At 35.8% G+C, this 15,006-nt stretch overlaps 2 protein-coding genes across 2 annotated transcripts; both read right to left on the bottom strand.

Moving 5' to 3' along the window:
• Window positions 1-1,567: 1,567 nt before the first annotated feature.
• LOC101894591 (uncharacterized) lies at window positions 1,568-2,460 on the bottom strand. The gene is made up of 3 exons (XM_059121378.1): window positions 2,432-2,460; window positions 2,129-2,132; window positions 1,568-2,062 (listed from the first exon to the last, which is right to left on the bottom strand). The coding sequence occupies exons 1-3, from the start codon at window positions 2,458-2,460 to the stop codon at window positions 1,568-1,570; spliced, it is 528 nt and encodes a 175-aa protein (XP_058977361.1).
• Window positions 2,461-5,794: 3,334 nt separating this feature from the next.
• LOC101893585 (uncharacterized) lies at window positions 5,795-14,204 on the bottom strand. The gene is made up of 5 exons (XM_005181765.4): window positions 14,062-14,204; window positions 9,680-10,323; window positions 9,445-9,619; window positions 9,167-9,380; window positions 5,795-6,125 (listed from the first exon to the last, which is right to left on the bottom strand). The coding sequence occupies exons 2-5, from the start codon at window positions 10,316-10,318 to the stop codon at window positions 5,909-5,911; spliced, it is 1,245 nt and encodes a 414-aa protein (XP_005181822.1). The 5' UTR covers window positions 10,319-10,323; window positions 14,062-14,204; the 3' UTR covers window positions 5,795-5,908.
• Window positions 14,205-15,006: the final 802 nt, after the last annotated feature.

The raw sequence follows: 15,006 nt of genomic DNA, 5'->3' as shown, positions 1-15,006 counted from the left end.
TATCATCTTCACAACAGATCTTGTGTTAGCAAAAATATTTGGATATGTGAAATTTGAAGAGAGTTGGATGTTTATTTCGATTTCTTTAAGCGTCTTGTTTTTCAAAAATCTTGAACCCTACCTATGTGGGGGATGTACAAGAAAAAATAGTCCTAACTCCACCATCTTTATGACAGATCTTATGGTTATGGAAATATTGAGATGTACCTAGTCTGCAATGGAATCGGATGTTAATTTCCCATTTTATGAGCGTCATGGAAAAAATGTTGACCCTTTGTGTGGGAGGTACCAAGAAGAGTGGACTGATATATCCCATCTTTACACCAGACCTTGGGTTCATAAACATATTGTGGTGTGTATAATTTGAAGAGAGCCAGAGACTTATTTCGGATTTTCTGATCGTTTTGGTTACTCAAAATTTACACCCTTTGTGGGGTAGGTACCAGAAGGAATGGTCCGATCTCTACTGTCTTTATAAACTTATCCTGTTTTGAAAGAAATATTCAGATGTGCCAAGTCTAAATGGAATCGGATTTTAATTTCACGTTTTATGAGCTTAATGGATATTCAAAATTTCGGGCGTTTATGTAGGAGGTACGAGAAGGAGTTGACCGATATATTCCATCTTAACAACAGATCTTGCGTTAGAAAAAATATTTGGATGTTTGAAATTTGAAGAGAGATGGATGCTTATATAAGTGTTATAATTATTCAAAATTTTAACACTTTTGGGGGAGGTGGACCGATAATGGAGTGGACCGATATTGTCCATTTTCGCACCAGGTCTAGCACTGACGCAAATATTGGGATTTGCAAAGTTGGAGCAAATTCGGATTATCGTTTCTCCTTCTGTGCAGAAAAAATATTTTTGAAAATGTCAACCTTTTGTGGGGGGAGGTACCGGAAGGAGTGGACCGATATATTCCATCTTAACACCAGACCTTTGGTAAATAAAAAAAATTGGGATGTGTGAAACTTGATGACAATCGGACACTTACATCACATTTTATAAGAGTTGTAATTATTCAAAATTTTGAACCTTTGTGGGGGAGGAACTTGATGGAGTGAACCAATAGTGTTTATTTTTGTACCTGACCTAGCACTGACGCAAATATTAGGATTTTCAAAGTTGGAGCAAAATCGGATTATCGTTTGTCTTTCTGTGCAGAAAATATTTTTTGGAAAATTTTGACTTTTTTTGGGGGAGGTACCAGAAGGAGTGGTCCGATATTACCCATCTCCGAACTCGATTTAAGTTTGACAAAAATATCACGATGTTCCAACTTTGGATCAAATCGGATACACTCTTCGAGAGTTATAGTGCTAGATCGACTCCAAATGTCCTGAAACGGATTTGGCACAAAGAGACCTAGGGTCTAAAACCGTTATTTCGACTAGGCATGTTTTGAACTTATTAAATGATATATACCCTCTGTAGCCATATGGCTGAGAGTATAAAAATGGAGTATAATTCTGGAATGCATGCACAAATTTCGATCTTAATGATTGGATTTTTTTTTCAAATACAGAAGATATTCAAAATTTTATTTCACACCACTTGGCTAATTCATTCTTTACATGGTTTTTTCACAATTTTAACACTAATCTTATATGTGGTCAACGGGATAAGTGATTTATTCTTCAGCTCCTCATACATGCCTCCGGTTATCAAATAGACAACTTTGGGGCGATAGAGGAACGATACAACTGGGTTACGGCTACCAATTCGTATATTGCCCATGACATAGAAACCCGGCTTGAGGGGACAATCAAAGGACATATTGCTCTGTTTCACGGCGGTTATATAGCCTTGCTTGACCAGCGGTACTTTACTAAATGTCGAGACCAAATCACACATTCGTGCCGTTACATTGTACAGAGTCGACGAACGCTTGTCCTCACGCACCACAATGCGAAATTTCGAAACCGGATATGCTATCTCCCGATTAACCGTCGTTTCCGAACGTATGCTGCCCGGGTCGTCAAATGTCATGTTGACAATGAAATCCGGACGATTGTCGGTCCAAGAAATATTGTAGAAGATGAGTTGATAGCAGAGTGCCTAAGGATACACAAAATAGATATAAAAAATCGGATTTTGAGATTTTTTTAAATTAATAAAACCTACCTCCCTGCAGAATGTTGTTTTCGTGCAATTTATTATTAGAAATATTGTTATTAAATTAAAACTCAGAAATATTTTCTTTTCTCTGTATTCCATGTTGCGGAAAATCCATTGACTGCAAATTCGAATCATAAAAATCGAATGATATATATTGTTCTCCCATATTTTTTGGAGGCACTTTTAACCAAATTAGTTTATAATTATATTTTTGTTTTTACTAACTGGAATGTAATTAGTTGTGAAATTGATTTTTATCTTGATTTTGAAAAATCATAATACGCAACACCGTGCCGGAGTTGAAAGTACTCGCTGGCGTCCAGTATATGTTGGGTCATCGTAAATATCAGTTCATCGTTAGAACACACCTTTTTTAACACCTTTTGTTTAAAACGATACGGCCAAAACGTGCCTCATCGAATAAAAGATTATAGACATACGTCTCTTTGGACCAAATCCGTTTCAGGACATTTGGAGTCGATTTAGCGATGTCCGTCCGTCTGTCTGGCTGGCTGGTGCGCATGATAAATCTAGAAGGGAGTATCCAATTTAATCCAAACTTGGTACATCGCAATATTATTATCAAACTCAGATCGAGTTCGGAGATGGGCAAATTTCAAAACTTAGGTCCATTGTGTGGGAGGTACCAGAACGAATGGTCCGATCTCTACCATCTATATAAAAGATCTTGCGTTTATGAAAATATTGAGATGTGCCAAGTCTGAATGGAATCGTGTTTAAGTGTTTTAAGAGCTTGATGAATATTCAACATTTCGACCTTTTGTGGGGGAGGTACTTGATGGAGTGGACCTATATTATCCATTTTTGCACCTGACCTAGAACTGACGTAAATATCAGGATTTGCAAAATTGGAACAAAATCGGATTATCGATTCTCTTTCTGTGCAGAAAAAAATATATTTTTTTGAAAATCTCGATCATTTGTGTGGGAGGTATCAGAAGGAGTGGACCGATATATTCCATCTTAACACCAGACCTTGGGTTAATATAAATATTGAGATGTGTGAAATTTGAAGACAATCGGACTCTTACATCACATTTTATGAGAGTTGTAATCATTTAAAATGTTGACCCTTTGTGGGGGAGGTACTTGATGGAGTGGACCTATATTATTCATTTTTGCACCTGACGTAAATATTAAGATTTGCAAAGTTTGAGCAAAATCGGATTATCGGTTCTCTTTCTGTGCAAAAAATATATATTTGTTAAGGTTCCGATTGTCTGCAAATTACATACATCACACCAACTCAAGGTCTGGTGTGAAGATGAAATACATCGGTTCACTCCTTCTGGTACCTCTCCCACAAAACGTCGAAATTTTCATAAAATATTTTTTGCACAGAAAGAGAAACGATAATCCGATTTTGCTCCAACTTCGCAAATCTTAATATTTGCATTAGCACTAGGTCAGGTGCGAAAATGGACAATATAGGTCCACTCCATCAATTTTTACCCCACTAAGGGTCAAAATTTTGGATAATTACAGCTCTTACAAAATGTGACATAACAGCCTGATTATCTTCAGATTACACACATCACCATATTTTTATTGACCCAAGCCCTGGGCCTCAATTCTTGTTCTATGAAAATGTGAAATGAAAACTTTTATAAAGGAAAGAAATGTCAAATGAAAAATTTTATAAAGGAAATATTTTTCATTTCATATTTTCATAGAACAAGAATCCAGCCCCTGGTGTGAAGATGGAATATACCGGTCCACTCCTTCTGGTACCTCCCCAACAAAGAGTAAAAATATTGAATATCTATGAAGCTCATAAAATGCGAAATAAACATTCGATTCCATTCAGAATTGGCACCTCTCAATATTTTCATCAACACAGGATCTCTTATGAAGATGCCAGAGATCGAAAGGTTCTTTCTGGTACCTCCCCCACAATGGGTCAAAGTTTTGAATAACCAGCGAGGAACCTCATTTTGTGACCATTCTTAGGTGGCGCGTGCTGAGTGCGATGGTGCTGAGTCCTGTTGGAATGTCCAAGGTCTGCGGCCAAAATTTTTCCGTGCCCAAGGCTTTTATCCACCGTCCAGAATATTTTCGCGATGATATTCCGCATTTATTCTGATGCCACGGTCGATTAATACGAGTGGAGAGCGACCATCGGCTGTTATGGCGGCCCACATCATCACCATGGCCGGCGCTTGAGTCCTGGTGGCCAACCGAAAGTGCACATTTTCAGCTGACCTCTTTGGCAAGTGAACGCGATCATTTTGTTTGTTTACAAACTGCTGGTCAACGAATGTTTTCTCATCGGAGAAAACCAAATTCGGCAGTACACCACTTTCGGCCAAACGAAGCAACTCTTTAGCTCTTTTGAGTCTATTTTCTTTCTGTTGCGGTGTAAGTTCTTGCACTTTTTGGAACTTCAGCTCATTTTTCAATATTTGCCGAATGGATTATTGCGATATGTTCAGCTCACGAGCCATTTTTCGGCCACTGCGACGCGAATTCCGATTAAGTCGCTTCCTTACTTTTCGAACCATTTCTGCTGATGTTGCAGTTTTCTACGCAGGCTACGCTACCAGTATCACGGTAACGAGCGATGGTACGAGACACAAAAGATTTATTCACATTTAAATGCTGGAGTGCTCTTACGATAGTCACTTGTGGTTTTCCAGCCAAATATAAAGAAATCACAAAATCACGTTTGAATTCCATCACGAAAAACTTTTTTTCTGGAAAATTCTCACCAAAATGCTTTTGTACGCTTGTAAGCAATATAATGAGCTATCATTGGAATAATTTTGAACAGCTGTCGGACTAGTGTCTTAGCGATGACAGCAGTCTGAAGTGGTTGCAGTTTTTTCATCTCACCCCGTAAAGTGAAGGAAATAGCCAATATAGTCCAAACATGGAACGTCGTAATACATATCATATATCTTATATATTTAGGTCCGACATTAATGGTCCAATGGACAATATTATATAAATTATGATTTTTATCAAAATATGTAATAAACTCACATAAAGTCCAGTATTAACCCTTAAATGTGTTTTGAGTATTCATGATTTTCAGGCGTTTATGCAAGATTTAGACTTTAGATTATCCTTGGGCACAAATTAGAATATTTTTACTGTAGTTAAAAGGAATTTTTAACCATGCATTAAAAAGGACCAAAAACCTCGTTATAAAAAATGTTGTCGAAGACACTATATGAGCAAATTGCAAGGATTTCAAGAAATATGAATCGGAAAAATTGATTAAATGTTGAAATTGGGGATCTTGCCTTCTATATTCAGGTTACATTCCGATATAAACTTTCAAAACGCCGATGCGATTGAAAGTTAAATTAGAGTTGAAAGTACTAGCTGGCGCCCATTGTGTGTTAAGTCATCGCAACATCATTAAAACTTTGAAAATTTTAAAATATCATTCTTAAAATTAAGTTATACGGAATTCAAAGTTACAGGTCTAATGTCATGTTTACGTCAGATCTTTTTGCAGGGTTCAAGAGGATTTATTTGAAGTATAAGCAATGGATATGACAATTTTAATCCAAATCCAGTGGGTAAACTCTTTTATATGTAAACGTACTGTAAGGATTGCTAAAAATTCTTTCCATAAATGTAGTCTCAAATAAAGCTATGACATTTTTTAAAAAATAATATTTAATTTTTTATTTATTATTTTTTTTTTTAATTTTGTTCTATTTTATAGTAATTCAGCTAAAATATAATGGAATTTCACATTTGTCTACTTATAAGTAAAACATTTTCTATTATTTTTTTTTTAATTTCTAAATGTTCTTAGTCCTTGTATAAAAGTCGATACTTCTCCGCTAAACGTATCATTGCCGCAATTTTCTCTTTTATTTTCTTTCCGCCCACATTTTTGCTCATCACTTCCATGTTCATGTCCTTGAAGTCGTCGGGCATGGTGCTGTTATCGGCCAAAATAATTTTCGTCATAAATGTGGCGTGGCATATTTCAACGGGGGCGCTGCGATGGATTTCCTTCATGAAACTGAAAATGAAAAAACACAAAAAAAAATTATTTCTTAAATTAAGGTTCATTTCAGCATAAAAATATAAAACAATAAAATACAAAATCAACGTTTAAAATAAATGTGTTCATATATTTTTTTTAATATATAAAAAATTTAACAAGTTAAAAAGTATTATTCGGTTTCCGACAGATGTATACCCTTAGCCAATGTTCTATTATTTGAATACATCTTGACTTCTGTTATGATTATTGAAATTGTTGACCCTCTATGAAGTAGGTTCCGAAGGAATGGGTCAATATTGTCCATTTCGTATCGGTCCAAAATAAATATGATATAAATATTGCGACGTGCCAGGTATGGTTTATATTGGTTACTTTCTTCACTTTATACGAGATTTGCGATAATTTTTAGAAAAAGTTAAAATGTACATAAGCTACCAGATATAGTCGACCGAAGCATTCCATTTTCACACCTCATCTAATAGACATGACAAAATTACAAGAAATCGAACATTTGTAACCAATTTTATGCGAAATCATAAATTCCAGGTTTCTGGTTGATTTAAATATAACAACTTGTAAATAATCGCTGACTTGTTTCAAAAGTTATGACAGTTATAATTATTGGAAATTGTAACCCTTTGTGGGTGAGGTACCAGAAAGGGGTTCGCATATATATATATCATCTCCAAAACAGATCTTGTGTTAACAAAAATGTATGTATGTGTGAAATTTGAAGAGAGATGGATGGATGCTTATTTGGCTTTCTTTGAGCGCTTCGTTTTTCAAAATCATGAACCCTATGTGGGGGAGTTACCAGACGAAATGGTCCGATCTCTACCACCTTTATGACAGATCTTTTTTGATGGAAATTTTGAGATGTATCAAGTCTGAATGTAATCGAATAGGATATTCAAGGGATATTCAAAATGTTGATCCTTTGTGGGAGAGGTACCAGAAGGAGGAGACCGAATTTGAAGAGAGCCGGAGACTTTTTTCGGATTTTATGATCGTTTTGGTTATTCAAAATTTACACCCTTTGTGGGGTAGGCACCAGAAGTAATGGTCCGATCTCTACCATCTTTATGACAGATCTTGTGTTGATAGAAAAATTGAGAAGTGCTAAGTCTGAATAGAATAGGATCCTTAAAATTTGGCCCTTTTTGAGGGACTTACCAGAAGAAATGGTCCGATCCCTACCGTCCTTATAACTAATCTTGTGCTGATAGAAATATTGAGATGTGCTAAGTCTGAATGGAGTAGGATGTTTATGAGCTTCATGAATATAGAAAATGTTGACACTTTTGTGGGGAGGTACCAGGTGTGGAATATTGGATTGTGGATTCCAAATTCAAACCAGACCTTGGGTTAATATAAATATTGTAATATGTGTGAGTTGTAGATAATCGGAGTCTTAGATCACATTTTATAAGAGTTATAATTATTCAAAATTTTGACCCTTTGGAGGGAGGTATTTGAATGAGCGGACTGATTATGTCTATTTTCGCACCTAATTTAACACTGAAGGAAATATAAAGATTTGCAAAGTTAGAGCAAAATCGGATTATCCTTCCTCTTTTTATAAAGTAAATTATTTTCTTAGTAAATTTGACATTTTGTGGGGAGATACTAGAAGGAGTGGATCGATGTGACCCATCTCCGAATTAGATCTAAGTTTGATAGCAACATTACGACGTACCATATATATGTTATAACCCTCTTCAGGCATATGGCTGAAGGTATAAAATCCAAGTCAATTAATTTTTTTGCCGAAATTACAGGAAAACGCGAAAGATTATGAAAGTAGAGGTAACAAGTAAAAAAGCAGTTAGCTCGGATGGGTCGAACTTTAAATACCCTACACCATTTGGAACAAATTAAAAAATTTTCAAAATAAAAAGAGAAATCCCTTAAAATTCCGTTAAAATCTTAAAAATACCAAGTATAGGGAGTTACATTTATATTAGGTTTTATTCAAAGACGTGGACCTGCATAAGCATTTTTGTCATAGGCTGGTAACGTAACCGGACGTCAAACCAGAAATGGTTCGAAAAGTAAAGAAGCTACTTGATCGAAACCAGCGTCGCAGTGGGTGAAACATATCGCAATATTCCAAATATTGAAAAATGAGCTCGGGGTAAAGCCATTAAAATTCCAAAAGGTGCAAGAACTTACACCGCAACAGAAAGATAATAGACCCAAAAGTGCTAAAGAGTTGCTTCGCTTGGTGGTAAACTGCCGAATTTGGTTTTCTCCAATTCGTTTACTTGCCAAAGAGGTCAGCTGAAAATGTACACCTTTGTTTGGCCACTAGAACTCAAGCGCCGGTCATGGTGATGGTGTGGGCCGCCATAGCAGCCGATGGTCGCTCTCCGCTCGTATTTATCGACCGTGGCATCAGAATAAATGCCGAATATTATCGCGAAAATATTCTGGAGGCCTTGGGCACGCAAACATTTTGGCCGCAGGACATTCCAACAGAACTCAGCACGCGCCACCCAAAAACGAGGTTACAAAATGGGGTTCCTCACTTCATTTCCAGCGCACAATGACCACCAAAATTTCCGGATACCAATCCGTTGGTCTGTTGTGTCTAGTGGAAAGCAAGGTTGGCACTAAAAAATACCAAAGTGTCGATCACCTCAATCAAGCGCTGCCCCGGGAATGGGCCAAAATATCGCAGAGCAACATTCGCGCAGCGTATGACGGTTTCATTGGCGGTTTGAAGGCCATAATTCGTGCAAAAGTTGACCAATTCAAACAATTCTAAACTTATTCTAAAATTTGATGCTATTTCCGACATTTTTTGCTTTCTTTCAATAAAATTTAAAAAAAAAGTACAAATTGTGGCGTTTGACTTTGTTGCAGTTATTTTATCTCACCCTGTCCCTGTATACCTAGCCATATAGCTGAGGGTACAAAAAAATCGAATAAATTTTTCTTCGACCTTCGACCATTAAAGTAACATAAAAATTCGTTCTAGGAAGAGAAAATATTCTGATCAAAATTTCAATATAAATCTTAGATCTGATCTGTTACAGAATCCTTCTTGAACTTACCCCAACAATGAGTATTTATCCGTGGCTACATTTAGCGATTTCAAGCAATCAATAAATGCATTGTAATACAATATTAAAAATTCATCCATGTGTTGATCCAAGACAGGTATTTCCACGCTGGAGAATAACAAAAAGATAATATCATGAGCTAAACTTTCATATTGGGCAATTTGGAAATCGACAAATTTCACTTTTTGGGCTACGCCATTTTCATCTGAAATAAAAATTTGAAAGTTATTCTAAACTACGATTAGGAAAATTTTTCAAAAATCACAAACCATATTTCAACATTAAATTATTAATCCACAAATCACAGTGGACAATGGTGGTGTAGAGGTCATCCTTGGCATCATCCTGAGTTAGAAATTCATCGTATTCCTTCATCAATTCCACAAAGCGATTGATGTAATTTTCATTGTTATCGGTGGCAAGGGAAACGTCCTTGATCATGTCCTAAATTAGGAATTAAAATTTATTTCATAATTTAAAATCAGAAAATTGTTAAAAACTCACCCTATCCATGGTCTCCTTAACCTCAGGTGGCATATTGTTCATATTAAATCTACGGAAATATGGTCTGATATTTTTATCAAAATACTCAGGCCTCTTAAGCCTCAATGCAATGGGCAAGGCATGATATTTGGCCAATTCGACTAAAATACATTTGGTCTGTAGATAATTAAACATGACATGACGATTGCCGGCCTTAAATCCCGATGTTTGTAAATTCTCCTGTAACAACACTGCATCACGATCTACTTGTTCTGCATCGGGATTTAGAGAAATCCTACTACCATAGTATTTTGGAAAACCTTCAAAAAGTTCCCCCTCTGGTATGCCGGCTTCCAGCTGTAAATCCCGTATGGCTGAACTTAAATATTTGTATACGGCATTTTCTGTGCGACATGTGCGATCCGGTTGAAATAATGCCCAGAATAGATCATTTGTAATGGGTGGCAATTTAGCAATTAGGGGTATGTCTTCGGTTTCCCCAGTGGGCTTTTCAACATTGACCGTTATGGCCAACATAACACTGCCATAATTTTCACCTGGCTTCGTGAGATAACGGCTTGTGTACGACACCAATTTGCCACCATTCAAATGGGGTTCTATCACTGGGGCGAGATCAGCAATTCTGGGTACATCGGCCATTGTAACTAAAGGTAGGGGGAATGGGATGTATGAACAAATTAAGATTTTTTTAAATAATTATATAAAATTAAGTAACTAAATATGAGGCGCTCTCTCTCTCTCTCTCTCTTCTTATCTCTCTCTCTCCCTTTTTAACAATTGGCATTTTCTTCATAGCGAATATAAAGTTCGACCCCGTTTAATGTATCACCACACTTTTACAATGTGTGTTTTAAACAGGTTCAGGTTCATTAATGTCAGAGAATGTCTAGAGGTCTTTCATAGGCATTTATTAACATTTCACAGATTGTTTGTTTAGCTGTTACGTTGTAACGTTCAAATGACATTTTTCATTGGAGCTTCTTCGCACATTGTTCAAATATGAGGAACAAAATCAATTAAGGTATGTTATTAACTACCTTATCGGATGTTACACAAGTACATTGGGGTGTGCCGAAAAAAACATAAAAATTATAATTCCTTCACATTCAAGTAAAGCTCCGAAATAGGCGAAATTCACTCTCTTACTCTATTTTAACTCGCACTCATATTTTTCAAACAAGAGAAACTCGCGAGAGCGCCTACAATTCTCAAAAGTGTAGAGAGTAAATTTAGTATAAAACACATATTCTCTGATGATTACTGCTCAGGATTATGTTCCAATCACGAATATCAACGAACAAAAGAGAATGGCGCCCAAACAATTTTTCAAAAAAAATAACGAAATAAGTTTTATCAATTTTATCGGAAAGTCTGGCATGGTTGCCAGAGTTACGCGAAACAAGCTAAAAATTATCAGTCGATTTTGCCGACAGATGCATACCCTTAGCCAATGATCGATTATTTAACTATATTTTGACTTGTGTTCTTATTATTTAAATTGTTGACCATCTATGGAGTAGGCTCCGAAAGAATGAGCCAATTTTGTCATTTTCGTATCGGTTCTAAGTAAATATGATATAAATATTGCGACGTGCCAGGTCTGGACTATATTGGTTACTTCCTTCACTTTATATGAAATAAAATGTTAAAAAGTTGGTGAGGTACCAGATATAGCCGACCTTTATATTTTCACACTTTATATAATACAGATAAAAATATTGGTATGGACCAATTTATAAGAAAATTGAACATTCACAGGATGAAATGAAAAAACTGCAACCAACTTCAGACTGCTGTCATTTCTAAGCCACTCCTCCGACAGCTGTTAAAATTATTCCAGTGACAGCTCATTATATTGTTTACAAGCGTAAAAAAGCATTTTGGTAAGAATTTTCCAGAAAAAAAAATTATTCGTGATGGAATTCAAGCGTGATAGTGTGATTTCTTTATATTTGACTGGAAAACCACAAGTGGCTATCGTTAGAGTACTCCAGCATTAAAATGTGAATAAATCTTTTGTGTTTCGTACCATTGCTCGTTACCGTGATATTGGTAGCGTAGCACGACGTCAAGGAAGTTGACGGAAGAAAACAGCAAATAGTTCGAAAGTAATGGTTCGAAAAGTAAAGACGCCACTTGATCGAAACCCGCGTCACAGTGGCCGAAAAATAGCTCGTGAGCTGAACATATCACAATATTCCATTCGGTAAATATTGAAAAATGAGCTCGGGGTTAAGCCATTGAAATTCCAAAAAGTGCAAGAACTTACACCGCAACAGAAAGAAAATAGAATCAAAAGAGCTAAAGAGTTGCTTCGCTTGGCTGAAAGTAGTGAACTGTCGAATTTGGTTTCCTCCGATGAGAAAATATTCGTTGTCCAGCAGTTTGTAAACAAACAAAATTATCGTGTTTACTTGCCAAAGAGGTCAGCTGAACATTTGCACCTTCGGTTGGCCACCAGAACTGAGGCGTCGGCCATAGTGATGGTGTGGGCCGCCATAACAGCCTATGGTCGCTCTCCGCTCGTATTAATCGACCGTGGCATCAGAATAAATTCCGAATATATTAGGAAAATATTCTGGAGGGTGTATTAAAGCTTTGGGCGAGCAAACATTTTGGCCGCAGACCTTGGACATTCCAACAGGACTCAGCACCATCCTACTCAGCACACGCCACCCAAGAATGGTTAAAATGAGGTCCCTCGGATACCAATCCATTGGACTATTATGTCTGGAGTATTTTGGAAAGCGAGATTGGCACTAAAAAATAAAAAGGGTCGATCACCTCTAAATACTACTAAAATACCGCATAGCAACATTCGGGCAGAGTGTGACGGTTTCATTGGCCGTTTGAAGGCCATAGTTCGTGTCACAGGTGACCAATTCGAACAGATCTAAACTTATTCTAAAATTTTATGGTATTTCCGATATTTTTTGCTTTCATTCAATAAATTAAAAAAAAAAGAATTAAAAATATGGCGTTTGATTTTGTTGCAGTTCTTATTATCTCCCCCTGTATATCATATAAAGTATAGGGAGTAGTTGATATAGTCTAAATCTGGCACATTGTAATATTTATATCAGTCTAAGGTCAGCTTCGATTTGGTCAATATTGGCCAACAGTTTGAATAATCATCACTCAAGGCTGGGGGTATACATCTCTCGGAAAAACCGACTGATACTATTTTTGTTTTATTGGATCAACTGTTATATTTTCAATTTCTCTCTCGTATAATTTTTTTTCTCTCTAGTATAAATCGTATTTTTTCTCAACAACCTCTTGCTGAGTAAATCTCAATGGGAAAGTAAACGAACGGACCTATTGTTGATCAGCTATGTCGCATATACCCAATATTTCTAAATAAGAGTTCAAAAGTTATTGTCTAAGTTATAATGTAGACATAACTTTATACCAAAGATATGTCTATTACCTTCGGAATTATATTCTTCTAAAAAAAACGTGAAATTTATTTCAAATCAATTTTTATGATAGAAACCCCACCGGTTATGAATTATCTTCTGTCTATCATCAGAACACATTCGTATTTATTTTACTAACTCTCTCTCTCTCCTTCTATATCGGTCTCTCTCTCTGCCATACTCAGTATTCAGATGCAGAGAGCGTATTTTCACGACTTGGCTCTAACACTTTATCGTTAATCCCCAAATAATCCTTGTTATCATTCACCTACACTCTCGAGTTCTGAGGTAATTTGCCGCTTTGGAACGGCTCTACTGCTATAGCGCGTTATTTACACGTTTCAGGACTTATTGTTTATATTTTCATAATTTCAAATTTGGTTTGAAGCCCACCCTCACAAACAAGCATCATAAACACAAATAATAAACACAAAATAATTGCTTTCTTCCAGAATCTGCAAGAATCCATCATTTTTTTGCCTTTTTCTATTTTTTTTTTTTTTTTCTAATAAATTTACAAACTTTTGCAACTTTTTTACACACAATGTGAACTTAGAATAAACCCCACCAGGAACCCCAAGGCAATAAATTTATAGTAAACAAGAGATTTTAAAATCCAAATTTCTCTCCATTTACTATAAATGGGTTTTTAGGCCAACACCATTATCAACACGCGCTGACAACTTCATAACAAATTAAATATAATCACAGATTTTGACAATTTTTTGAACACAAAATTGTGAAACGAACTTTTTGGTTTATTAATAAAATATAACCACAAATTATGCTTATTTTTTACAAATTATTATAATTTATAATAACAATTTTAATTAGGATATTTTAATTTCAAAAAAATGGTCACTTTAACATAATTTTTCTAAATTTTCAAATCCATCACAAATTTAATTTTTTTTTCAATTTTCATTCACTTTGTCAGCACCCCATTCATTAATCTTAACTTACATCCCGTTTAACAAATTTTGGTTATTGTTTTCAAATTTCAACACAAGAGTTTTTTTTTTAAATTCGTAGGTTTTGTTCAAAAATTCACTCTGCTAAGGGTCGACGATCACCGCACACTGTCTGTCGTCTGCGAAGAACGAACTACTCGTATGCCAAAAAGCAATAGACTTTTTCAAAATGAGAAGAATTACAAAAAAAAAAAAAAAATAAACAACAGCAACAATACCAAATAGATTATGTGAAAGTAGTGGCACTAATGGTGAGACACCAACCAAATACTTATCGGGTTCTATGTTGACAATTTAGCGTTTTTCACTTTCACCGCCAAAATATGTGGCGCTACGCTTTATGGAAAATCTTTTTTAAAGAGAACTACATGAGGTTTTTTATACCCTCCACCATACATAGTATGGAGGGTATAGTAAGTTCGTCATTCCGTTTGTAACTCATCGAAATAATAATTTTAGACATTACAAAGTAGATATATTCTTGATCAGCGTAAAATTCTAAGACCTGTCCGTCCGTCTGCTGTAATGACGAAAACGAATAAAGATAGAAAGCTAACATTTCCGCAAATCAGTCTTTTTTCTCCAGGTAGGTCAAGTTCGAAGTTGGGCTATATCGGTCCACGATATCGTATAGCCTCCATATAACCGTACAGCCGATATTCGTTATTTTAATGAGTGTAGCCAAATTTTTCAATGAAGTTGTCTGAAAATCCATCCATTGTCCATATAGGTTCAGGATATCGTAAATATTTTAGCTATTTTTTCTAAGGATTTGTCTGAAAATCTACACAAGAAGTTCTTTCTAAGCACTTTAACCCCTGGAAGATAATTGTATATATAGGCCCACGATATTGTATATCCCCCATATAACGGTACCTCCCGGTATTCGGTATTTTGATGATTGTAGCCAAATTGTTGAGTACTTTGCGCTCTGGAA

Source organism: Musca domestica, unplaced genomic scaffold (assembly GCF_030504385.1).
Source record: "Musca domestica strain aabys unplaced genomic scaffold, Musca_domestica.polishedcontigs.V.1.1 19, whole genome shotgun sequence".
Classification (NCBI taxonomy): Eukaryota; Metazoa; Arthropoda; class Insecta; order Diptera; family Muscidae; genus Musca; species Musca domestica.
This window is presented reverse-complemented; position numbering and strand designations above follow the sequence as displayed.